We start from the raw sequence: 26,571 nt of genomic DNA on the forward strand, positions 1-26,571 counted from the left end.
TTTTGGTAGGAGTTTTTTGTTTACTCTATCTCGGTGGGTGTTTTTCCGGGGTTTCGGTTGGGTTAGGTTAAGTTGCTTTGTGGGGATTTGTAGGGTAATTATCCCTCTCTCTAATGTGTCTATGTATGACTCTCTAGATTATCTCATTTTAGAGCTATTTCACTTTTTCTCAAACTTTTTCTTAGATTTTTTGGTAGGAGTTTTTTGTTTACTCTATCTTGGTGGGTGATTTTCAGGGGTTTCGGTTGGGTTAGGTTAACTTGCCTTGCACCAAAATGTAGGGTAAGTATCCCTCTCTCTTATCCATGTACGTACAACCCTCTAGATTATCTCATTTTAGAGCTATCTCACTTTTTCTTCAAACTTTTCAATCACACACTCGCACTATCCCATACCATTTTTCTCCCACCCAGCCTCCTCTCTCTTCTTCATTTCTCATATTCTTTTTCTCAACTTTTGTCTATATTTAACCCTCATTTTCTCACATTAGAACTATCTCTAACTCACTCTACCATACACCAAAATGTAGCTAAACCATCCCTCTCTCTAACGCACTACCTCCCATCGACCTCCACTCCCTCACTTTAGAGCTATCTCACTTTTTCTCGGAACATTTCACACCCACACAAAAATTACCCTATCTTTAACCTTCATTTTCTCACATTAGAACTAGCTCTAACTCACTCTACCATACACCAAAACGTAGCTAAACCATCCCTCTCTCTAACGCACTACCTCCCATCGACCTCCACTCCCTCACTTTAGAGCTATCTCACTTTTTCTCGGAACATTTCACACACCCACAAATTTTTGACTTTGAAAAAATTACCCTATCTTTAACCCCCATTTTCTCACATTAGAACTAGCTCTAACTCACTCTACCATACACCAAAACGTAGCTAAACCATCCCTCTCTCTAACGCACTACCTCCCATCGACCCCCACTCCCTCACTTTAGAGCTATCTCACTTTTTCTCAGTGTCACTCACCCACAAATTTTAGACTTCGAAAAAATTACCCTATCTTTAACCCCCATTTTCTCACATTAGAACTATCTCTAACTCACTCTACCATACACCAAAACGTAGCCCAACCATCCCTCTCTCTAACGCACTACCTCCCATCGACCTCCACTCCCTCACTTTAGAGCTATCTCACTTTTTCTCGGAACATTTCACACCCACAAATTTTTGACTTCGAAAAAATTACACTATCTTTAACCCCCATTTTCTCACATTAGAACTAGCTCTAACTCACTCTACCATACACCAAAACGTAGCTAAACCATCCCTCTCTCTAACGCACTACCTCCCATCGACCCACGCTCTCTCACTTTAGAGCTATCTCACTTTTTCTCCCGACTTTTTTCAGGCACGAGGACAGAGTTCAGCAACATGTTTGAGCGGCCGATACAGAATGGTCAGTGTGTAGACAGCACGCCACATGACATGAAGCTAATGAGGTACAGATCACATGTCCTCCACTCCCTCCTGGAAGGCTTCGTGCAGAGGTGAGTTGTCCGTGTTTAACCCCCATTTTCTCACATTAAAGCTAGCTCTAACTCGCTCTACCATACATCAAAATGTAGGCAAATTATTCCTCTCTCTAATGCACCCACCCCCATCTCTCTATCCTATCTCACTTTCGAGCTATCTCACTTTTTCTCACAACATGTCACTCCCCAAAACTCACATATTTTAGTCTTTGAAAAAAATTGTCTGTCTTTAACCCTCATTTTCTCACATTAAAGCTAGCTCTAACTCGCTCTACCATACACCAAAACGAAGCCCAACCATCCCTCTCTCTAACGCACCATCTCGCACTCACCCCCGCTCCCTCACATTAGAGCTATCTCACTTTATCTCAGAACATGTCACTCACCAAAACTCACATATTTTAGTCTTTGAAAATTTTTGCCTGTCTTTAACCCTCATTATCTCACATTAAAGCTAGCTCTAACTCGCTCTACCATACACCAAAACGTAGCCTGATCATCCCTCTCTCTAATCCATCTATGATTGTCATCCTAAACTATCTCACTTTAAAGCTATCTTACTCTTTCTAGAACCATGTGATATGTGAAGCACTAAGATATTATGGTTTTCGAAAAATTTTGCCGATCTTAAACCTTCATTTTCTCACATTAAAGCTAGCTCTAACCCACTCTACCATACACCAAAACGTAGCCCAACCATCCCTCTCTCTAACGCACCATCTCGCACCCACCCCCGCTCCCTCACATTAGAGCTATCTCACTTTATTTCACAACATGTCACTCTCCAAAACTCACATATTTTAGTCTTTGAAAATTTTTGTCTGTCTTTAACCTTCATTTTCTCACATTAAAGCTAGCTCAAACCCACTCTACCATACACCAAAACGTAGCCCAACCATCCCTCTCTCTAACGCACCATTACACACCCACTCCTGCTCCCTCACATTAGAGCTATCTCACTTTATCTCACATGTCACTCCCCAAAAAACTCACATATTTTAGTCTTTGAAAATTTTTGTCTGTCTTTAACCCTCATTTTCTCACATTAAAGCTAGCTCTAACCCACTCTACCATACACCAAAACGTAGCCCAACCATCCCTCTCTCTAACGCACCATCTGGCACCCACCCCCGCTCCCTCACATTAGAGCTATCTCACTTTATCTCACAACATATCACCCCCCAAAACTCACATATTTTAGTCTTTGAAAATTTTTGCCTAACTTTAACCCTCATTATCTCACATTAAAGCTAGCACAAACCCACTCTACCATACACCAAAACGTAGCCCAACCATCTCTCTCTCTAACGCACCATCTGGCACTCACCCCCGCTCCCTCACATTAGAGCTATCTCACTTTATCTCACAACATGTCACTCCCCCCAAAACTCACATATTTTAGTCTTTGAAAATTTTTGTCTGTCTTTAACCTTCATTTTCTCACATTAAAGCTAGCTCAAACCCACTCTACCATACACCAAAACGAAGCCCAACCATCCCTCTCTCTAACACACCATCTCGCACCCACCCCCGCTCCCTCACATTAGAGCTATCTCACTTTATCTCACAACATATCACCCCCCAAAACTCACATATTTTAGTCTTTGAAAATTTTTGCCTAACTTTAACCCTCATTATCTCACATTAAAGCTAGCTCAAACCCACTCTACCATACACCAAAACGAAGCCCAACCATCCCTCTCTCTAACGCACCATCTTGCACCCACCCCCGCTCCCTCATATTAGAGCTATCTCACTTTATCTCACATGTCACTCCCAAAAAAACTCACATATTTTAGTCTTTGAAAATTTTTGTCTGTCTTTAACCCTCATTTTCTCACATTAAAGCTAGCTCAAACCCACTCTACCATACACCAAAACGAAGCCCAACCATCCCTCTCTCTAACGCACCATCTCGCACTCACCCCCGCTCCCTCACATTAGAGCTATCTCACTTTCCGTAAATCTTTTTCAGGCGGGGTCACAGCGTCCTGGCCAGCTCATTGCCTGGGAAGGAGGAACATGTATTGCTATGCCGACTGACGGACATTCAGAGGAAATTATATTCTTGTTTTATGTCGGAGTTGGCCGCTACGAAGGCCATGGCCAACCCCCTGAAGGCCTTTGCCATCTGCTGTAAGGTGGGTAGCAGTAGTAATAGTAGTAGTAGTAGTAGTAGTAGTAATATATATATGTGTGTGTGTGTGTCTGAAAATTTTTGTGTGTCTTTAACCCTCATTTTCTCACATTAAAGCTAGCTCTAACTCACTCTCCCATACACCAAAATGTAGGCAAATTATCCCTCTCTCTAATGCACCCACCCCCACCTCTCTACCCTGTCTCACTTTCGAGCTATCTCACTTTTTCTCACAACATGTCACTCGCCAAAACTCTCATATATTTTGGTCTTTGAAATTTTTTGTCTGTTTTTAACCCTCATTTTCTCACATTAAAGCTAGCTCTAACTCACTCTCCCATACACCAAAATGTAGGCAAATTATCCCTCTCTCTAATGCACCCACCCCCACCTCTCTACCCTATCTCACTTTCGAGCTATCTCACTTTTTCTCACAACATGTCACTCGCCAAAACTCTCATATTTTGTTCTTTGAAAATTTTTGTCTGTTTTTAACCCTCATTTTCTCACATTAAAGCTAGCTCTAACCCACTCTACCATACACCAAAACGTAGCTAAACCATCCCTCTCTCTAACGCATTACCTCCCATCGACCTCTGCTCCCTCACTTTAGAGCTATCTCACTTTATCTCACAACATTTCACTCAACGAAACTCAAATATTTTAGTCATTTAAAAAATTAGCCTATCTTTAAACCTCATTTTCTCACATTAAAGCTAGCTCTAACTCACTCTCCCATACACCAAAACGTAGCCCAACCATCCCTCTCTCTAACGCACTACCTCCCATCGACCCACGCTCCCTCACATTAGAGCTATCTCACTTTATCTCACAACATTTCACTCAACTAAACTCAAATATTTTAGTCATTGGAAAAATTAGCCTATCTTTAAACCTCATTTTCTCACATTAAAGCTAGCTCTAACCCACTCTACCATACACCAAAACGTAGCCCAACCATCCCTCTCTCTAACGCACTACCTCCCATCAACCCACTCTCCCTCACATTAGAGCTATCTCACTTTATCTCACAACATGTCACTCAACTAAACTCAAATATTTTAGTCATTGGAAAAATTAGCCTATCTTTAAACCTCATTTTCTCACATTAAAGCTAGCTCTAACTCACTCTCCCATACACCAAAACGTAGCTAAACCATCCCTCTTTCTAACGCACCAATCCCCATCGACCCACGCTCCCTCACATTAGAGCTATCTCACTTTATCTCACAGCATATCACTCAACGAAACTCAAATATTTTAGTCATTGGAAAAAATTTGCCTATCTTTAAACCTCATTTTCTCACATTAAAGCTAGCTCTAACCCACTCTACCATACACCAGAACGTAGCCCAACCATCCCTCTCTCTAACGCACTACCTCCCATCAACCCACGCTCTCTCACTTTAGAGCTATCTCACTTTATCTCACAACATTTCACTCAACGAAACTCAAATATTTTAGTCATTTAAAAAATTAGCCTATCTTTAAACCTCATTTTCTCACATTAAAGCTAGCTCTAACTCACTCTACCATACACCAAAACATAGCTAAACCATCCCTCTCTCTAACGCATTACCTCCCATCGACGCACGCTCCCTCACATTAGAGCTATCTCACTTTCTCTCACACTTTTTCCCGCCCACAGATCTGGAACCACCCAGACGTCCTGTACAATTTCGTGCAGAAGAAGATCAGCGAAGACTTTGATCTTGACCTGGAGGACCACGAGGGGTCGGGGCGGGGCCGGGGCGGGCGGGGCCGGCCTGGGGCGGTGGCGGCTGCGGCGGCGGCGGCTATGCTGTCCAGCGGATGCATTGGGCCGAGACCCGGGATGGATTTAGGTGGAGGAGGTGGAGGAGGAGGGATGCTGGGAGGTGGAGGAATGATGGGCGGAGGAATCGGAGGAGTTTCTCTCCCTTCCTCCGGCCCCTCCACTGTCTCCATGTGGCAACAACAACAACAAGAACAACAACAACAGGAACAGCAACACCAGATAATGCAACAACAACAACAACAACAACAACAGCGGTTTGGGATGTCCCCGCACCACCACTACTACCAGCAACAACAACAACAACAACAACAACAACAACAACAGGACATGGTAAGCTGTATTGGTAATTGTGGTTGTATTAGTGGTAGTCAACGCAAGTATTTTTGAGTTTCGGAAATTTTTTGTCTGTCTTTAACCCTCGTTTTCTCACGTTAAAGCTAGCTCTAACTCGCTCTACCACCCACCAAAACGTAGCTAAACTATCCCTCTCTCTATTGCATCCAGCCCCATCTCTCTATTCTGTCTCACTTTCGAGCTATCTCACTTTTTCTCACAACATCTTACTCCCCAAAACGCTCATATTTTAGTCTTTGAAAAATTTTGTCTGATTTTAACTGTCATTTTCTCATGTTAAAGCTAGCTCTAACTCGCTCTACCACCCACCAAAATGTAGCTAAACTATCCCTCTCTCTATTGCATCCAGCCCCATCTCTCTACCTTATCTCATTTTCGAGCTATCTCACTTTTTCTCACAACATCTTACTCCCCAAAATGCACATATTTTTAAGTTTCAAAATTTTTTGTCTGTATTTAACCGTCGTTTTCTCAAGTTCAAGCTCGCTCTAACCCGCTCTACCACCCACCAAAATGTAGCTAAACTATCCCTCTCTCTATTGCACCCACCCCCATCTCTCTATTCTGTCTCACTTTCGAGCTATCTCACTTTTTCTCACAACATCTTACTCCCTAAAACGCTCATATTTTAGTCTTTGAAAAATTTTGTCTGATTTTAACTGTCATTTTCTCATGTTAAAGCTAGCTCTAACTCGCTCTACCACCCACCAAAATGTAGCTAAACTATCCTTCTCTCTATTGCACCCACCCCCATCTCTCTATTCTGTCTCACTTTCGAGCTATCTCACTTTTTCTCACAACACCTTACTCCCCAAAACGCACATATTTTTAAGTTTTGAAAAGTTTTGTCTGTCTTTAACCGTCGTTTTCTCATGTTAAAGCTAGCTCTAACTCGCTCTACCACCCACCAAAACGTAGCTAAACTATCCCTCTCTCTATTGCACCCACCCCCATCTCTCTATTCTGTCTCACTTTCGAGCTATCTCACTTTTTCTCACAACATCTACTCCCCAAAACGCACATATTTTTAAGTTTCAGAAATTTTTGTCTGTCTTTAACCCTCATTTTCTCACATTAAAGCTAGCTCTAACTCACTCCCCCATACACCAAAACGTAGGCAAACCATCCCTCTCTCTAACGCACCATCTCTCGCTCACTCACACTCACTCACTTTCAAGCTATCTCACTTTTTCTCACACCATCTTTCTCTCTCTCCACAGAACCTACAGCAACAGCAACAACAACAACAACAACAACAGCAACAGCAACCAGCCCACAATCTCATGCTTAACCAGATGGCGAACTTGGGCGCTGGGGGGGGCGGGGGAGGTGCTGGGGGCGCGGGGGGGGCGGCGGGGGGCTTCCAGGACCCCTTCCAGTATGGGGGGATGTCTGGGTATGGCTCCATCCCGGGCTATCCCTGGTACCCTCAGAACTACATGGGTTATGGAAATTACCCTTACTACGCCACACACCCCCAGAATTCCTCCCCTGTGGCCTCCCATGGCGTACCCGGAGCCTGGGGGGCGGCACCAGGGGGGGGAGGAGGAGTTGCCGGATCCATTGGCGCCGGCGGATCGACCGTCGGATCGCTCAATTCCGCCCCAGAGCAAGTTGAAAATGGGCTAAATTTGGGGCACTCTGGACATATCGACACCCAGCAACAGCTTCCACCTCCGCCTGTTCAGCCTCCCGCCGCTCCCGTGTCCTCCGCTGCCTCCTCCACGACGTCATCCACCTCCTCCTCCACCTCCACCTCCTCATCCACCTCCACCTCCGCCCTGAACCAGCAAAACCTCATGAGTGCAAACCAGTCGCAGAATTTCCCCTCGGACCGAAAGTTGAAAGAGGAGGAAGAAGAGGAGGAGGAGGAGGAGAAGGAGGAGGAGGAGGACGAGGAGAAGAAGAGCCAGAAGGTGAAGGAAGACCCCGGCGGATCGACCAAACCCAAAACGGAAGCGGAGGAGGAGGAGGAAGACGAGAGGAAGGACTCGCAGACGGCGGACTCGAAAAACGCAAATTCCTCCGAGACTCCGATCAAGAAGGAGGAGATTGTCGCAAAGAAGGAAGAATTGACCCTTGAGTGGACCGACGGGCTATTCAAGGACTACCTACCGGGTCTACTCTCGAACTCCGCCAAGTTCCAGATCTTCTTCCAAATCCTTGAGGGCTGTTTGCGATACGGAGACCGGCTACTTGTGTTTTCCCAATCTCTGTTCACGTTATCCCTTCTCGAGGAGTTCCTGCAGCGAGCGTACATCCCCGGGCTATACGAGACATGGCAGCGGAACCGGTCATACTTCCGGCTGGACGGCTCGACCTCCGCCATCGACCGGGAGAAGCTCATCAACGAATTCAACTCCAATCCGACCATACGGCTGTTTCTCGTGTCGACGCGCGCTGGGTCGCTCGGAATCAATCTCGTGGGAGCGAACCGGGTGATTGTTTTCGACGCTTCCTTCAACCCCTGCCATGACACGCAAGCGGTATGCAGGGTCTACCGGTACGGCCAGCGGAAGCAGTGCCATATCTACCGGCTGGTGACCGACAACTCCCTGGAGAAACGGATTTACGATCGGCAAGTTAACAAGCAGGGGATATCCGATCGGATTGTGGATGAGATGAACCCAGACGCTCACCTCTCGTCCAAGGAGATTAGCAACCTGCTCGTGGAGAATGAGAGTGACCCAGACCCACTGGTGAGAGAGAGAGAGAGAGAGAGAGAGAGAGAGAGAGAGAGAGAGAGAGAGAGAGAGAGAGAGAGAGAGAGATTGTGTGTGTTAGATTATGTTAGGTTAGGTTCAGAGAGAGAGAGAGAGAGAGAGAGAGAGAGAGAGAGATTGTGTGTGTTAGATTATGTTAGGTTAAGTTAGGTTAGGTTCAGAGAGAGAGAGAGAGAGAGAGAGAGATTGTGTGTGTTAGATTATGTTAGGTTAGGTTCAGAGAGAGAGAGAGAGATTATGTGTGTTAGATTATGTTAGGTTAGGTTAGAGAGAGAGAGAGAGAGAGATTGTGTGTTAGATTATGTTAGGTTAAGTTAGGTTAGGTTGAGAGAGAGAGAGAGAGATTGTGTGTGTTAGATTATGTTAGGTTAGGTTCAGAGAGAGAGAGAGAGAGAGAGAGAGAGAGAGAGAGAGAGAGAACCACATCAAAATACACAATATCTCACAAAACTTAAAATCTTAGCCAAAATGCTCCCTAAACAGGACCTCGGCAGGGTTTGACAAGGGTTTGACAGTGTTCTAGAAGACTTTGGCAGGGTTTGACAAGGGTTGACAAACAATATATTACCCCAAAACTGTCAAATTCAAGCACTTTCCCAAAACTCAAAATCTCACCCAAACCTCCCCCAAAACAGGACCTCGGCAGGGTTCGACAAGGGTTCTAGAAGACTTTGACAGGGTTTGACAGGGTACTAGAAGGCTTTGGCAGGGCTTACAATGACCCACAAATAACACAATACCCCAAAACTGTCTAATTCAACCACTTTCCCAAAACTCAAAATCTCACCCAAAACGACCCAAAACAGGACCTCGGCAGGGTTCTAGAAGACTTTGACAGGGTACTAGAAGGCTTTGGCAGGGTTTGACAGGGTACTAGAAGGCTTTGGCAGGGCTTACAATGACCCACAAATAACACAATACCCCAAAACTGTCTGATTCAACCACTTTCCCAAAACTCAAAATCTCCCCCAAAACAGGACCTCTCTGGCAAAGCGGAAGACTACAGCGACCCCATCCTGCGGGACATAATGCAGAACCTCGGGCGGAACTTGACGCGGGAACCCTTCAAGCACGAGAGCCTCCTGGTAGACCGGAAGGATAAGCGGTTGAGCCAGGCGGAGAAGCGGCTCGCGAAACGATCGTACGAACTTGAGAAACAGGCGAACATCACGTATTCAAGGCCTTCCTATGCGGCCTTCTACCCCAAGACCCACACCTCCGGCCAGGTTGTCATGGGCACCAACATGAGATTGGGGGGGGGCAGAGAGGTGTGTGTGTGTGTGTGTGTGTGTGTGTGTGTGTGTGTGTGTGTGTTTGGTTAGGTTAGGTTCAGAGAGAGAGAGAGAGAGATTAGGTTAGGTTAGGTTAGGTTAGGTTAAGTTAGGTTCAGAGAGAGAGAGAGAGAGATTGTGTGTGTTAGATTATGTTAGGTTAAGTTAGGTTAGGTTCAGAGAGAGAGAGAGAGAGAGAGAGATATTGTGTGTGTTAGATTATGTTAGGTTAAGTTAGGTTAGGTTCAGAGAGAGAGAGAGAGAGAGAGAGAGAGAGAGATATTGTGTGTGTTAGATTATGTTAGGTTAAGTTAAGAATAGAGAGAGAGAGAGAGTGTGTGTTAGTTTATGTTAGGTTAAGTTAGGTTAGGTTCAGAGAGAGAGAGAGAGAGAGAGAGAGAGATTGTGTGTGTTAGATTATGTTAGGTTAAGTTAGGTTAGGTTCAGAGAGAGAGAGAGAGAGAGAGAGAGAGAGAGAGAGAGAGAGAGAGAGAGAGAGAGAGATTGTGTGTTTGATTATGTTAGGTTGAGAGAGAGAGAGAGAGAGAGAGATTGTGTGTGTTAGATTTTGTTAGGTTAAGTTCAGAGAGAGAGAGAGAGAGAGAGAGAGAGAGAGAGAGAGAGAGAGAGAGAGAGAGAGAGAGAGAGAGAGAGAGAGAGAGAGAGAGAGAGAGAGAGAGAGAGATTGTGTGTGTTAGATTATGTTAGGTTAAGTTAGGTTAGGTTCAGAGAGAGAGAGAGAGAGAGAGAGAGAGAGATTGTGTGTGTTAGATTATGTTAGGTTAAGTTAGGTTAGGTTCAGAGAGAGAGAGAGAGAGAGAGAGAGAGAGAGATTGTGTGTTAGCTTTTGTTAGAGAGAGAGAGAGAGAGAGAGAGAGAGAGAGAGAGAGAGAGAGAGAGAGAGAGAGAGAGAGAGAGATTGTGTGTTAGATTATGTTAGGTTAAGTTAGGTTAGGTTCAGAGAGAGAGAGAGAGAGAGAGAGAGAGAGAGAGAGAGAGAGAGAGAGAGAGAGAGAGAGAGAGAGAGAGAGAGAGAGAGATTGTGTTAGATTATGTTTGGTTGAGTTAGGTTAGAGAGAGAGAGAGAGAGAGAGAGAGAGAGAGAGAGAGAGAGAGAGAGAGAGAGAGAGATATTGTGTGTTAGATTATGTTAGGTTAAGTTAGGTTAGGTTCAGAGAGAGAGAGAGAGAGAGAGAGAGAGAGAGAGAGAGAGAGAGTTCAGCATAATTTTAGAGAGAGAGTTTTTAGTACTTTCAGAGAGAGAGAGAGAGAGAGAGAGAGAGAGAGAGAGAGAGAGAGAGAGAGAGAGTTCAGCATAATTTTAGAGAGAGAGTTTTTCGTAATTTCAGAGAGAGAGAGAGAGAGAGAGAGAGAGAGAGAGAGAGAATTATAACAATATTCTAATTATGATTTTTTTCCTTCTTCCTCCTCCTCCTCCTCCTCTTCCTCCTCCTCCTCCTCCTCCTCCTCCTCCTCCTCCTCTTCCTCCTCCTCAGCGGGGTGGTCTACGCCAAGCCTGTGGGCACCGTGCGACCTCTCCAAGCAGAGATGGGTCACAGCCTAGGTCAACAGGGCATCAGACCCAACATCCTCAGCAGGGGTCACTCATCCTTCCCTGTCGAGGCGCTGGCCAAGCAGGGGGTCAGCGTGCAGCAGATAACAGTGCCCAAAGGTAAGCAGGGAGGGGGGGTCAAGTCAGGTCAGGTCAGGGGGTGGGGTCAGAAAGTTAGCCTTGTGGGGTGTCGTATAGCGGGTTAACGAGGGTGGTAAGTTGTGTGGTGGGGTCAGCAGGGGTCAGCAGTGGGTCAGGTCAGCAGGAGGTCAGGTCAGGGGGTGGGGTGTGAAAGTTAGCCTTGTGGGGTGTGAAATGATAGGTCAACGTATGTTCTAAATCTAGTGGAAGGGGTTTAAGAGGTCATAGTGGTAGGGTCAGGTCAGGTCAGCAAGGGTCAGGTCAGGGGGTGGGGTTGGAAAGTTAGCTTTGTGGGGTGTGAAATGATTGGTCAGTGTGTGTTCTAAATCTAGTGGAAGGGGTTTGAGAGGTCATAGTGGTAGGGTCAGGTCAGGTCAGCAAGGGTCAGGTCAGGGGGTGGGGTCTGAAAGTTAGCTTTGTGGGGTGTGAAATGATAGGTCAATGTGTGTTCTAAATCTAGTGGAAGGGGTTTGAGAGGTCATAGTGGTAGGGTCAGGTCAAGGGGTGGGGTCAACTACTACTACTACTACTACTACTACTATTACTATTATTACAGACGTAAGTATTCCGACGAACTCCGGGGATGGCAAACCTATCCTCTTGAAGGCCGGCCAGAGTGTTATGGTCATCAAGACTCAGAAAGGAATCTACTTGCGACTCAACGACGGAAAGATTGTAGCCATCCGAGTGCCGCCCGGAAATGGTTAGTGTTTTGCCTCTTTCTCCGTTCGTGTGCGTGTGTGTGCGTGTGTCCATGTGTGTGTGTGTGCGGGAAGGGTGTGTGTACGTGTGTGTGGAGTGGGAGCGAGAGGGGTCGAGAGGGAGGGGTGTGAGAGGGGTTCAAAGTGAGAGGGATTTTGTGACTGTGAAACGGGAAATTTTTTGAGATTGAGTCACATGTGGTTAGTTTTTCATGAATTTCTCCGTTCGTGTGCGTGTGTGTGCGTGTGTCCATGTGTGTGTGTGTGCGGGAAGGGTGTGTGTACGTGTGTGTGGAGTGGGAGCGAGAGGGGTTGAGAGGGAGGGGTGTGAGAGGGGTTCAAAGTGAGAGGGATTTTGTGAGTGTGAAACAGGAAAAAATTTTGAGATTGAGTCACATGTGGTTAGTTTTTTGTGAATTTCTCCGTTTGTGTCTGTGCGCGCGCGTGTCTGTCCATGTGTGTGTGTAAAAGGGAAGGTGTGTGTACTGCAGTGTGTGGAGTGAGAGGGTCGAGAGGGAGGGTGAGAGGGTTCAAAGTGAGAGGGATTTTGTGAGTGTGAAACAGGAAAAAATTTTGAGATTGAATCACATGTGGTTAGTTTTTTGTGAATTTCTCCGTTTGTGTGCGTGTCTGTGCGTGTGTCCATGTGTGTGTGTGTGCGGGAAGGGTGTGTGTACGCGTGTGTGGAGTGGGAGCGAGAGGGGTCGAGAGGGAGGGGTGTGAGAGGGGTTCAAAGTGAGAGGGATTTTGTGAGTGTGAAACAGGAAAAAATTTTGAGATTGAATCACATGTGGTTAGTTTTTTGTGAATTTCTCCGTTTGTGTGCGTGTCTGTGCATGTGTCCATGTGTGTGTGTGTGCGGGAAGGGTGTGTGTACGCATGTGTGGAGTGGGAGCGAGAGGGGTCGAGAGGGAGGGGTGTGAGAGGAGGTCAAAGTGAGAGGGATTTTGTGAGTGTGAAACAGGAAAAAATTTGAGATTGAGTCACATGTGGTTAGTTTTTCATGAATTTCTCCGTCTGTGTGCGTGTGTGTGCGTGTGTCCATGTGTGTGTGTATGCGGGAAGGATGTGTGTACGTGTGTGTGGAGTGGGAGCGAGAGGGGTCGAGAGGGAGTGGTGTGAGAGGGGTTCAAAGTGAGAGGGATTTTGTGAGTGTGAAACGGGAAAAAATTTGAGATTGAGTCACATGTGGTTAGTTTTTCATGAATTTCTCCGTTTGTGTGCGTGTCTGTGCGTGTGTCCATGTGTGTGTGTGTGCGGGAAGGGTGTGTGTACGCGTGTGTGGAGTGGGAGCGAGAGGGGTCGAGAGGGAGAGGTGTGAGAGGGGGTCAAAGTGAGAGGGATTTTGTGAATGTGAAACAGGAAAAAATTTGAAATTGAGTCACGTGGTTAGTTTTTCATGAATTTCTCCGTCTGTGTGCGTGTGTGTGCATGTGTCCATGTGTGTGTGTGTGCGGGAAGGGTGTGTGTACGCGTGTGTGGAGTGGGAGCGAGAGGGGTTGAGAGGGAGGGGTGTGAGAGGGGTTCAAAGTGAGAGGGATTTTGTGAGTGTGAAACGGGAAATTTTTTGAGATTGAGTCACATGTGGTTAGTTTTTCATGAATTTCTCCGTTCGTGTGCGTGTGTGTGCATGTGTCCATGTGTGTGTGTGTGCGGGAAGGGTGTGTAGCGTGTGTGGGAGGGAGCGAGAGTGGTTGAGAGGGAGGGGTGTGAGAGGGGTTCAAAGTGAGAGGGATTTTGTGAGTGTGAAACAGGAAAAAATTTTGAGATTGAGTCACATGTGGTTAGTTTTTCATGAATTTCTCCGTTTGTGTGCGTGTGTGTGCGTGTGTCCATGTGTGTGTGTGTGCGGGAAGGGTGTGTGTACGTGTGTGTGGAGTGGGAGCGAGAGGGGTTGAGAGGGAGAGGTGTGAGAGGGGTTCAAAGTGAGAGGGATTTGTGAGTGTGAGAAAAAAATATTACGACAATGATTGATATATGTTTTCTCTCTCCCTCCCTTCCTCCCCCTCCCCCCCACAGAGGAGGTGTTCGGTCTGCCCCTCAACAAAGGCTCAGTGACCATTGTGCCCACACTCGTCAACACCCCAAAGCAGACCCGTTTGAGTGGGGTCGGACGCGGCGTTACTGGGAACATCATCCGAGGTGGCAATGTCATCACTCCGAATCGACGAGGGCGCCCCCCAATGGCCATGCAGTATGCCACCGGGGGGCTCATCACCAAGGGGCTTCCGGGGGGGGGCACCCTAGGACGCGGCGGGGTGCGGAAGGCCGGGGGGGGCACGGTGTCCACCCCACAGGCCGTTCTGAACAAGAGTGTCGTCATAACTCCAGCGGGCCACAAAGCAATCACAACCTCCGTTTCGGCGGCCTCCCACGGGCTAGGCAAGGGCGGGAAGGGTGTGAAGATCCTAGGGAAGGGTGCGCAGAACATCGCCGCAGCCCCCAGGCCCGGCCCCGCCCCAGTGCTCGGGAAAGTGGGGAAGAAAACGCCGATTTCCCAAGTGGGTGCGATGCGGAAAAAGTCGGAGGACTCGGACGCTGGGGTTCAGACAGAGGGTGAGGAAACAGCTCCCCCAGCGGAAACCGGGAACCCCAGTGCGGCGCCCCCCACCGAGGACGTGGAGGAAGCCCCGCCCTCCCCCCCCACCCCGGCACGGACCCCGAGTCTCTCCACCCCAGAGCCGGAGAGCGAAAAGAAAACGGAGACGATTTCGACGTCCACAGAAACACAGGACGAGGAGACCCCCGAACAGAGTCTGACCCCAAACCCAATTGTGACCCAGCCCAGCGGCACCCACAGCGAGGTCATACTGGGGCAGCCCTCCCGGTCGGCCGTGGGGTTCTCGCGCGACGCCCCGGAGCGCACGGGCATCGTAAAACCCCAGATTCAAACCCCGCGAATCCCAGAGGTCACGAAACCCACGACGCAGAATTTGACGTCACTCACCCAAACACAGGCGAGTTTCTCAGCCTCCCCGCCAACCCCAGGCCGCCCCACCGCCTCCCTCACCCCACTACAGAGCATGAGCAACCTCCTCCCCCCGCCGGCAACCCCCACAACCTCAACCTCTTCCTTCAGCGGGCAGTTCCAGCAGACAACCCAGCCGCTGTTTCAACCGTTTCTCGGCACCCAAAACTCCACATCGGCGGGCAGTATTGGGGCGTCCGGCACCTCGCTAGCGTCCAATGTGGCACAGGTGGCGCCCCAGATCCACCCCGCACCCAACCCCGCCCCGTCGTCCCCCTTCCCGACGCCGGTATCCCAAATATCAACGTCACTCTCAAATTTCCCGTACTCGAACCCGACGCTGGACTCCCAAGGGACATCCCGGGGCTCCGAGTCCCCGCTGAACCTGTCCCAGCTTCTCGGGGCGGCGTCGGGGCTCGAGGCAGCCGAGGACCAGACGGGGCAGCAGTCGGGGCAGCAGAACCAGGCTAACCAGCAGCAGATTGCCCCGCACCCATCCGCTCTCGAGTACCTCAACTACACACTGACCCAGACGTCATCCGCTTTCCGGCGCCCCGAGTACCCCGCGGGGCTCCCGGCGGACATCCAGAGCCTGCTGAACTCATCCCCACAGACCCTCCCCCCCGCCCCGACCCCGGCGACCCCCCCGTTCCCAAGCTATCAGCCCCCGAGCTACCAATACCAATCTTATCGCCACCCCACCGCCTACTCATACCCCGCGCAATATCCCCCGCCATATGCCCCGTCGCAGTACCCCGCCGGTCTCGCCCCGCCCGCCCCGCCCGCCCACTCCTCGCCCCCGGTTGGGAACTATTCGGGGCTCCATACGACCCCAAATTATGGATACAATGGGACTTCTTCAACGCCAACGCGGGCATATCCGACATCATTGGGAGGTTTTGCACACGGCCCCTACCCACCCATGTGAGAGAGAGAGAGAGAGAAAGAGAGAGGGAGGGAGAGAGAGAGAGAGTGAGAAAATAGAGCGAGTGAGAGACTAAATAGAGAGAGAGAGAGAGAGACTTGGACTTCAGAGAGAGAGAAGACTGTGGATTTGGACCTTACAAAAGAGAGAGAGAGAGAGAGAGAGAGAGAGAGAGAGAGAGAGAGAGAGAGAGAGAGAGAGAGAGAGAGAGAGAGAGAGAGAGAATAACTTTGGGGCCATTTTTAAGATCCATTCCAATCATTACCTCCTCCTCCTCCTCCTCCTCCTCCTCCTCCTCCTCCTCCTCCTCCTCCTCCTCCTCCTCCTCCTCTGGTTATAAGTAAGTTTTTTATAAGTAATTTTATCAAGTTCCTCAAGTATTATTTAAGATATTTTATTACTGTTATTATTATTATTATTATTATTATTATTATTATTATTATTATTATTATTTTTCTTCTTCTTCCTCCTCCTCCTCCTCCTCTTCCTCCTCCTCCTCCTCCTCCTCCTCCTCCTCCTCCTCCTCCTCCTCCAAAATTGTACATAGCTCAGTGTTACTCTTACACACACACACACACACACACACACACACACACACACACACGCGTACATAAGTGTCGTGTATACCTGTCTGTGTACGTCACAACCTTATAAGATACCCTTTGGAAGCGCGTACATGTGTCAACCCTCTGTGTGCGTACGTCTGTGTAGGTTTTTAAGGATCTCGGAAAATTTTTATGATTATTATTTTTTTTAATTCCATGTGCGTTTCTTGATTTCATGTGCGTCTGTGTGCGTCTTTGATTTCATGTGCGTCCATGTGCGTTTTTGATTTCATGTGCGTCTATGTGCGTTTTTTACTTTTTAATAGGTGTGTGTATGTGGGTGTGTGTGTGTGTGTGTGCGTATATGTATGTGTGTGTACGTTCGATCGTGTGCGTATATTCTCTCTCTCAGTGTTAAGTCGTGTAGGTTTTAAGATCTAGGATTACGTACATGTGTGTGTATTTGTGTGTGCGTATGTGTGTGTGTGTGTGTGCGTATGTGTGTGTGTCTCTTATTCTTATAATTTATACGCTTACTATTATTATTATTATTATTATTATTATTATTATTATTATTATTATTATTATTATTATTATTATTATTATTATTATTATTAAGGTATTATTAAGAGTATCATTAGGCTTGTAAATACTATCAATACTAGCCACTCGTAATAGTGTATAGTCAATAAAAGGATTACTTAAACTATTACTACTGTTACTTAGATACTTAACATCACTTACAAATACTTATAATACGTAGTAAGGCTTATCTAAACAAACACTGATATGATACCCCGTAAAAGAGGCGGAATGTCCATCACCGTAGCCCAGACCAAGACCAAAATGCTACCTCGACAATAACAAACCTAATATATCCCTATTTAAACCCTCGTAGACACTTATAGAGGTGGAAATAAGTGTAAAGAGGTGTTAAGTGCACTTCTATATGGTACTTAACACTTAGAAATCCTTTAAATAGCGAAATAATGGCTCCCAAAACACGAGACCCCAGACCAAGACCAAAATGCTATATCGACAATAACAAACCTAATATATCCCTATTTAAACCCTCGTAGACACTTATATAGATGGAAATAAGTGTAAAGAGGTGTTAAGTGCACTTCTATATGGTACTTAACACTTAGAAATCCTTTAAATACCAAAATAATGGCTCCCAAAACACGAGACGGCCCAGACCAAGACCAAAATGCTACCTCGACAATAACAAACCTAATATATCCCTATTTAAACCCTCGGAGACACTTATATAGGTGGAAATAAGTGTAAAGAGGTGTTAAGTGCACTTCTATATGGTACTTAACACTTAGAAATCCTTAAAATACCAAAATAATGGCTCTCAAAACACGAGACAGCCCAGACCAAGACCAAAATGCTATATCGACAATAACAAACCTAATATTCCCCTATTTAAGCCCTAGTAGACACTTATAGAGGTGGAAATAAGTGTAAAGAGGTGTTAAGTGTACTTCTATATGGTACTTAACACTTAGAAATCCTTTAAATACCAAAATAATGGCTCAAAACACGAGACGGCCCAGCCCAGGATTACACAGTTGCCACATTTCAACAATAACAAAGCTAATATCCCCCTATTTAAGCCCTCGTAGACACTTATATACGTGTAAATAAGTGTTAAAAAGTGTTTAGTGTACTTTAATATGGTACTTAACACTTATAAGACCTTTAAGTAGTGAAATAAAGTCTCCCGAAACACGAGACTTGGCACCGTCGCATCAGCTGGCCGCCTCCTTCACCCTCCCTGTCAAACCAACATGTCTCCCTCGCTGGTGACTTGTCCTTATTTTAGCGGCAAATTTTCGGGTTTATGGAGGTCGTGCAGCGCTGGGGAGGGCGTGGTGGGCGCGGCGACCCCTCCTGCAGGCGTGGGGGGCGGCGGCGCGGGCGTGGGGGGCGGCGATCCCCTGAAATAAGGTCAAATATGAGATCTTTTTTTCTTTCCTCTGGGTGAGTGACGTGAGATAAAGTGAGATAGCTCTAATGTGAGAGAGGGAGAGGGAGTGAGAGATAGTGGGTTAGAGAGAGGGAGGGTCAGGCTACGTTTTAGTGTATGGTAGAGCGAGTTAGAGCTAGCTTTAATGTGAGAAAATGAGGGTTAAAGATACAAAAAATTTCAAAAACCAGAATAAGTTAGTATGTCACATATCACATGGCTGTAGAAAAAGTGAGATAGCTTTAAAGTGAGATAGCTTAGGATGACAACCATGAGTGGATTAGAGAGAGGGATGATCAGGCTACTTTCCGGTGTATGGTAGAGCGAGTTAGAGCTAGCTTTAATGTGAGAAAATGAGGGTTAAAGACAGGCAAAAATTTTCAAAAACCAGAATGTTAGTGTGTCACATATCACATGGCTGTAGAAAAAGTGAGATAGCTTTAAAGTGAGATAGCTTAGGAAGACAATCATGGGTGGATTAGAGAGAGGGATGGTCAGGCTACGTTCCGGTGTATGGTAGAGCGAGTTAGAGCTAGCTTTAATGTGAGAAAATGAGGGTTACAGACAGGCAAAAATTTTCAAAAACCAGAATGTTAGTGTCTCACATATCACATAGCTGTAGAAAAAGTGAGATAGCTTTAAAGTGAGATAGCTTAGGAAGACAACCATGAGTGGATTAGAGAGAGGGATAATCAGGCTACTTTTCAGTGTATGGTAGAGCGAGTTAGAGCTAGCTTTAATGTGAGAAAATGAGGGTTAAAGACAGGCAAAAAAATTAAAAAACCAGAATGTTAGTGTGTCACATATCACATGGCTGTAGAAAAAGTGAGATAGCTTTAAAGTGAGATAGCTTAGGAAGACAACCATGAGTGGATTAGAGAGAGGGATAATCAGGCTATGTTTCAGTGTATGGTAGAGTGAGTTAGAGCTAGCTTTAATGTGAGAAAATGAGGGTTAAAGACAGGCAAAAATTTTCAAAAACCAGAATGTTAGTGTGTCACATATCACATGGCTGTAGAAAAAGTGAGATAGCTTTAAAGTGAGATAGCTTAGGATGACAACCATGGGTGGATTAGAGAGAGGGATGATCAGGCTACGTTTCAGTGTATGGTAGAGCGAGTTAGAGCTAGCTTTAATGTGAGAAAATGAGGGTTACAGACAGGCAAAAATTTTCAAAAACCAGAATGTTAGTGTCTCACATATCACATAGCTGTAGAAAAAGTGAGATAGCTTTAAAGTGAGATAGCTTAGGATGACAATCATGGGTGGATTAGAGAGAGGGATGATCAGGCTACGTTCCGGTGTATGGTAGAGCGAGTTAGAGCTAGCTTTAATGTGAGAAAATGAGGGTTAAAGACAGGCAAAAATTTTCAAAAACCAGAATGTTAGTGTGTCACATATCACATGGCTGTAGAAAAAGTGAGATAGCTTTAAAGTGAGATAGCTTAGGATGACAATCATGGGTGGATTAGAGAGAGGGATGATCAGGCTATGTTTCAGTGTATGGTAGAGCGAGTTAGAGCTAGCTTTAATGTGAGAAAATGAGGGTTAAAGACAGGCAAAAATTTTCAAAAACCAGAATATGTTAGTGTGTCACATATCACATAGCTGTAGAAAAAGTGAGATAGCTTTAAAGTGAGATAGCTTAGGATGACAATCATGGGTGGATTAGAGAGAGGGATAATCAGGCTACGTTTCAGTGTATAGTAGAGCGAGTTAGAGCTAGCTTTAATGTGAGAAAATGAGGGTTAAAGATACAAAAAATTTCAAAAACCAGAATAAGTTAGTATGTCACATATCACATGGCTGTAGAAAAAGTGAGATAGCTTTAAAGTGAGATAGCTTAGGATGACAATCATGGGTGGATTAGAGAGAGGGATAATCAGGCTAAGTTTCAGTGTATGGTAGAGCGAGTTAGAGCTAGCTTTAATGTGAGAAAATAAGGGTTAAAGACAGGCAAAAATTTTCAAAAACCAGAATGTTAGTGTGTCACATATCACATGGCTGTAGAAAAAGTGAGATAGCTTTAAAGTGAGATAGCTTAGGATGACAATCATGGGTGGATTAGAGAGAGGGATAATCAGGCTACGTTTCAGTGTATGGTAGAGCGAGTTAGAGCTAGCTTTAATGTGAGAAAATGACAAAATAGACAAAAAAAATTCAAAAACCAGAATATATTAGTGTGTCACATATCACATGGCTGTAGAAAAAGTGAGATAGCTTTAAAGTGAGATAGCTTAGGATGACAACCATGGGTGGATTAGAGAGAGGGATGATCAGGCTACCGGGGTCTTGGGGGGAAGTCCATAACATTGAAAATTGGGCTTCCAAAACTTCCCTAGAAAAATCCCTAAATTAAGGAAAATTCCCTGGTCTTGTAAGTAAGGAAAGTCCCTATTTTTATAACCTAACAGACCCCCTGCCCCCCCCTGGCCCCCCCCCCCATAGGTATGATGCCCAGTTAAGTAGTTTTAATTATTTCTGGGGGGGGGGAGAGAGAGAGAGAGAGAGAGAGCGAGAGGGGGGGGGTGTGCGAGAGTGTGTGTTAGATTATGTTAGGTTAAGTTAGGTTAGGTTCAGAGAGAGAGAGAGAGAGAGAGAGATTGTGTGTTAGATTATGTTAGGTCAGGTTCAGAGAGAGAGAGAGAGAGATTGTGTGTGTTAGATTATGTTAGGTTAAGTTAGGTTAGGTTCAGAGAGAGAGAGAGAGAGATTGTGTGTGTTAGATTATGTTAGGTTAGGTTCAGAGAGAGAGAGAGAGAGAGATAGTGTGTGTTAGATTATGTTAGGTCAGGTTCAGAGAGAGAGAGAGAGAGATGTGTGTGTTAGATTATGTTAGGTTAGGTTCAGAGAGAGAGAGAGAGAGAGATTGTGTGTGTTAGATTATGTTAGGTTAGGTTCAGAGAGAGAGAGAGAGAGAGAGATTGTGTGTGTTAGATTATGTTAGGTTAGGTTCAGAGAGAGAGAGAGAGAGAGAGAGATTGTGTGTGTTAGATTATGTTAGGTTAGGTTCAGAGAGAGAGAGAGAGAGAGAGATTGTGTGTTAGATTATGTTAGGTTAGGTTCAGAGAGAGAGAGAGAGAGAGAGAGATTGTGTGTGTTAGATTATGTTAGGTTAACCCGTATATGACTTTACTGAATCATACCAAGTGTTATTTTGACCTTTTACTGCATAATTTAATAGTTATTTGCAATATGACTTTGCTGTGATAACGCAAGGATGGTCAATGAGGTCCTTAGTTTTTTATACAGTTTTTGTCTTATATTGAATCGTAAGCAATGTCATTACTTGGTTATTGAAGGTTTTATTAAGGAATACTGTTTTGTGTTATTGTTCATTGAAAATATCTTTACATTAAGAAATCCCACTAAATACATGAACAAATCATTACTATACAAAGAGTTTACATTGCAATATTCTAACCATATAAAGCGCTTTCCCTGTAATTAGGAGACAGCTCTGGGCCCCCATTATCTAGTACTCAACCTATGCAATTTCAAGGTCATTATAAATCTATACAAAGAGTTTACATTGCAATATTCTAACCATACAAAGTGCTTTCCCTGTAATTAGGAGACAGCTCTGGGCCCCCATTATCTAGTACTCAACCTATGCAATTTCAGTCATTATAAATCTATACAAAGAGTTTACATTGCAATATTCTGACCATATAAAGCGCTTTCCCTGTAATTAGGAGACAGCTCTGGGCCCCCATTATCTAGCACTCAACCTATGCAATTTCAAGGTCATTATAAATCTATACAAAGAGTTTACATTGCAATATTCTAACCATATAAAGCGCTTTCCCTGTAATTAGGAGACAGCTCTGGGCCCCCATTATCTAGTACTCAACTTATGCAATTTCAAAGTTATTAAAAATCTATACAAAGAGTTTACATTGCAATATTCTAACCATACAAAGCGTTTTACCTGTAATTAGGAGACAGCTCTGGCTCCCATTATCTAGTACTCAACTTATGCAATTTCAAAGTTATTAAAAATCTATACAAAGAGTTTACATTGCAATATTCTAACCATATAAAGCGCTTTCCCTGTAATTAGGAGACAGCTCTGGGCCCTCATTATCTAGTACTCAACTTATGCAATTTCAAAGTCATTATCAATCTATACAAAGAGTTTACATTGCAATATTCTAATCATATAAAGCGCTTTCCCTGTAATTAGGAGACAGCTCTGGGCCCCCATTATCTAGTACTCAACTTGTGGAAATTCATTGTCATTATAAATCTATTCAAAGAGTTTACATTGCAATATTCTGACCATATAAAGCGCTTTCCCTGTAATTAGGAGACAGCTCTGGGCCCCCATTATCTAGTACTCAACTTATGCAATTTCCAGGTCATTATAAATCTATACAAAGAGTTTACATTGCAATATTCTAACCATATAAAGCGCTTTCCCTGTAATTAGGAGACAGCTCTGGGCCCTCATTATCTAGTACTCAACTTGTGGAAATTCCGTCATTATAAATCTATACAAAGAGTTTACATTGCAATATTCTAACCATATAAAGCGCTTTCCCTGTAATTAGGAGACAGCTCTGGGCCCCCATTATCTAGTACTCAACTTGTGCAATTTCAAGGTCATTATAAATCTATACAAAGAGTTTACATTGCAATATTCTAACCATATAAAGCGCTTTCCCTGTAATTAGGAGACAGCTCTGGGCCCCCATTATCTAGTACTCAACCAGTGCAATTTCAGAATCATTAAAAATCATTACTATTCAAAGAGTTTACATTGCAATATTCTAAGCATACAAAGCGCTTTCCCTGTAATTAGGAGACAGCTCTGGGCCCCCATTATCTAGTACTCAACCTGTACAAATTCAGTTATTAAAAATCAATTCACAATTCTCTAAAATGAAAGAATAATTCCTTGTTCTTCATGCCCATATAGCTAACTTACTTTTGTGGTAGTCTATTGAACACTTAACAAGCCGGGGAAGATTGTATTGGTTGCAGACATAGACAGCTTGATGTTTACATTGGCTACATTGATGTCAACTTGCAGGAACACTCTTTTAAATGTCACGCTCCATATTGCTATCTCTCTCGTCATCAACACGTCCATTTCGAGCAGTGAGCATTCTCTGTCTGCCTGATTACATGCCGGGGAACATTGTAATGGTTGCAGACATAGACAGTTTGATGTTTACATTGGCTACATTGATGTCAACTTTCAGGAACACTCTTTTAAATGTCACGCTCCATATTGCCATCTCTCTCGTCATCGACACGTCCATTTCGAGTAGTGAGCATTCCCTGTCTGCCTGATTACATGCCGGGGAAGATTGTATTAGTTGCAGACATAGACAGCTTGATGTTTACATTGGCTACATTGATGTCAACTTTCAGGAACACTCTTTTAAATGTCACGCTCCATATTGCCATCTCTCTCGTCATCAACACGTCCATTTCGAGTAGTGAGCATTCTCTGTCTGCCTGATTACATGCTGTTGATCAATGTGACGTGTAAATGCTTAAAGATCGCGTATATACCCACCTACCCGAGCAAATACCCAGGCATTGTTCATATAGGGTCATTCAGGAATTATGATAGAATAGGGATGTACCATTTTTTACCTCGAATTGCGATATGGTATTTCGATACGATCTGGTCTACCCGGTCTACAGCGCCCATGTTAGAGCTGTAGATTCCAGTTATTGAAGGCATGGGTATCATCGCTCTTTAAATTCATCTGCTGACCAATGCTGAACTTGCTGTGAGCTCAATTTGAACATCAAGCTCCGTTGCCCGGTATAGACGATCGCCTCTCTATTCCAAGAGCGTCTAGGAACAGCTCAAATATTCCATGTGGTTGACGAGGTAGATAAGCTGTTTTAGGCCTGTGTTTTCTCCCAGACTTCCCCGAAATCGACTTTGAAGGACTAGGCTGGGGGGCATTATCCTCTTGTATGTCATTTGGAGTTCAGGCTCACTCAGAAGCTTGGATCCAGGAAGACGACGGGCTCTCTATTCCAAGAGCGTCTAGGAACAGCTCAAATATTCCATGTGGTTGACGAGGTAGATAAGCTGTTTTAGGCCTGTGTTTTCTCCTAGGCTTCCCCGAAATCGACTTTGAAGGACTAGGCTGGGGGGCATTATCCTCTTGCATGTCATTTGGAGTTCAGGCTCACTCAGAAGCTTGGATCCAGGAAGACGACGGGCTCTCTATTCCAAGAGCGTCTAGGAACAGCTCAAATATTCCATGTGGTTGACGAGGTAGATAAGCTGTTTTAGGCCTGTGTTTTCTCCTAGGCTATGGGGCATTATCCTCTTGTATGTCATTTGGAGTTCAGGCTCACTCAGAAGCTTGGATCCAGGAAGATTTCTAACCTCGACAGCATGATTTTCTTCACCCTAATCTTCATCAGACTCACGCCCATCATCTGGAGGTGTTGCGTGGATTGGTATTTGGTTTTCTGATTCTTCCGCCGCACCTTCGCCCTCTCCATCAACGTTGCCAAATTGTCGTACACTGAACATTATTGCATTCACCATTTTTAGACTCCAAGACGGTCGTAAGCACACAAATAACGATAGGAAATTAAAGCTAGCGTCAAAACTGTTCAATATTGATGGGTTTCGTTTTTTTGGCTATAGTTATCGGTCAGAAACTACAAAAATGCAATGCGCTGAGTACGATAATTTGGCAACGCTGCTCTCCATCTCTGGCGTCCTCTCAACCTCTTCTAAAATGTCATGCAGCTCCGAAAGTCACTGGGGAAAACGAACACTGAGTGGGACATACAAGAAAAGCAATTGTTTTTATTATAAAGACCAATTTTAGTGTCTGTTCTATGAATTTGGCTTGTTTTTATTGCATTGTCGCTAATGTTGTGTGCCCGCCAATGAAGAGCGCCCGTGGCTGTGTTCTCGCATCGCAAAATAAACGCAAATTGTTCCCTGAATTTAGCTGTTGTTTTTATTGCATTGTCGCTAATGTTGTGTGCCCACCAATGCAGAGTGCCCGTGGCTGTGTTCTCGTATCAGAAAATAAACGCAAATTGTTCCCTGAATTTAGCTTGTTTTTATTGCATTGTCGCTAAGGTTGTGTGCCCGCCAATGCAGAGCGCCCGTGGCTGTGTTCTCGCATCGCAAAATAAACGCAAATTGTTCCCTGAATTTGGCTTGTTTTTATTGCATTGTCGCTAAGGTTGTGTGCCCACCAATGCAGAGCGCCCGTGGCTGTGTTCTCGCATCGCAAAATAAACGCAAATTGTTCCCTGAATTTGGCTTGTTTTTATTGCATTGTCGCTAATGTTGTGTGCCCACCAATGCAGAGCGCCCGTGGCTGTGTTCTCGCATCGCAAAATAAACGCAAATTGTTCCCTGAATTTGGCTTGTTTCTATTGTATTGTCGCTAATGTTGTGTGCCCACCAATGCAGAGTGCCCATGGCTGTGTTCTCGTATCAGAAAATAAACGCAAATTGTTCCCTGAATTTAGCTTGTTTTTATTGCATTGTCGCTAATGTTGTGTGCCCACCAATGCACAGTGCCCGTGGCTGTGTTCTCGCATCGCAAAATAAACGCAAATTCTACGGATTCATACGAAGCAGAAAACACCAGCAAAGTTTTACATAATATCAGTATTGGGCACAAGAATCCATAATCTTATAATTTACTAGTGAAGGAAGCTTAGGCCTAACAAAATACACGATTCTTACTTGTTCTAAAATCCATAATCTTATAATTTACCAGTGAAGGAAGCTTAGGCCTAACAAAATACACGATTCTTACTTGTTCTAAAATCCATAATCTTATAATTTACCAGTGAAGGAAGCTTAGGCCTAACAAAATACACGATTCTTACCTGTTCTAGAATCCATAATCTTATAATTTACTAGTGAAGGAAGCTTAGGCCTAACAAAATACACGATTCTTACTTGTTCTAGAATCCATAATCTTACAATTTACTAGTGAAGGAAGTTTAGGCCTAACAAAATACACGATTCTTACTTGTTCTAGAATCCATAAACAA

The 26,571-nt window shown here is 44.9% G+C and overlaps 1 protein-coding gene and 2 long non-coding RNA genes across 18 annotated transcripts in view; all 3 read left to right on the forward strand.

Annotated features, from left to right (window-relative positions):
- LOC126991230 (transcriptional regulator ATRX-like) overlaps positions 1-16,260 on the forward strand; it is a 35,604-nt gene extending 19,344 nt beyond the window's left edge. The window contains exons 9-16 of the mRNA XM_050850020.1: positions 1,372-1,510; positions 3,471-3,636; positions 5,281-5,739; positions 6,984-8,462; positions 9,464-9,731; positions 11,250-11,429; positions 12,007-12,153; positions 14,171-16,260. Coding sequence (XP_050705977.1) covers positions 1,372-1,510; positions 3,471-3,636; positions 5,281-5,739; positions 6,984-8,462; positions 9,464-9,731; positions 11,250-11,429; positions 12,007-12,153; positions 14,171-16,047 — 4,715 coding nt within the window. The 3' untranslated portion in view covers positions 16,048-16,260. The remainder of the gene's footprint in view (positions 1-1,371; positions 1,511-3,470; positions 3,637-5,280; positions 5,740-6,983; positions 8,463-9,463; positions 9,732-11,249; positions 11,430-12,006; positions 12,154-14,170) is intronic.
- A 1,872-nt stretch (positions 16,261-18,132) lies between these two features.
- Positions 18,133-26,571, forward strand: part of LOC126991241 (uncharacterized) — a 14,310-nt gene continuing 5,871 nt past the window's right edge. For both annotated transcript variants that reach the window (XR_007745302.1, XR_007745303.1), the window contains exon 1: positions 18,133-18,545. This is a non-coding gene — a long non-coding RNA (uncharacterized LOC126991241). The remainder of the gene's footprint in view (positions 18,546-26,571) is intronic.
- LOC126991242 (uncharacterized) overlaps positions 21,852-26,571 on the forward strand; it is a 5,857-nt gene continuing 1,137 nt past the window's right edge. For 4 of the 15 annotated variants that reach the window (XR_007745307.1, XR_007745306.1, XR_007745318.1 and 1 more), the window contains exons 1-4: positions 22,055-22,187; positions 22,311-22,433; positions 22,925-25,533; positions 25,640-26,063. This is a non-coding gene — a long non-coding RNA (uncharacterized LOC126991242). Of the gene's footprint in view, positions 22,188-22,310; positions 22,434-22,533; positions 22,802-22,924; positions 25,534-25,639; positions 26,064-26,571 lie in introns of those variants that run through there. The other 11 variants (XR_007745315.1, XR_007745310.1, XR_007745309.1 and 8 more) reach the window with 10 other exon arrangements.

The sequence above is a fragment of the Eriocheir sinensis genome, unplaced genomic scaffold, assembly GCF_024679095.1.
Source record: "Eriocheir sinensis breed Jianghai 21 unplaced genomic scaffold, ASM2467909v1 Scaffold252, whole genome shotgun sequence".
In the NCBI taxonomy this organism is placed as follows: domain Eukaryota; kingdom Metazoa; phylum Arthropoda; class Malacostraca; order Decapoda; family Varunidae; genus Eriocheir; species Eriocheir sinensis.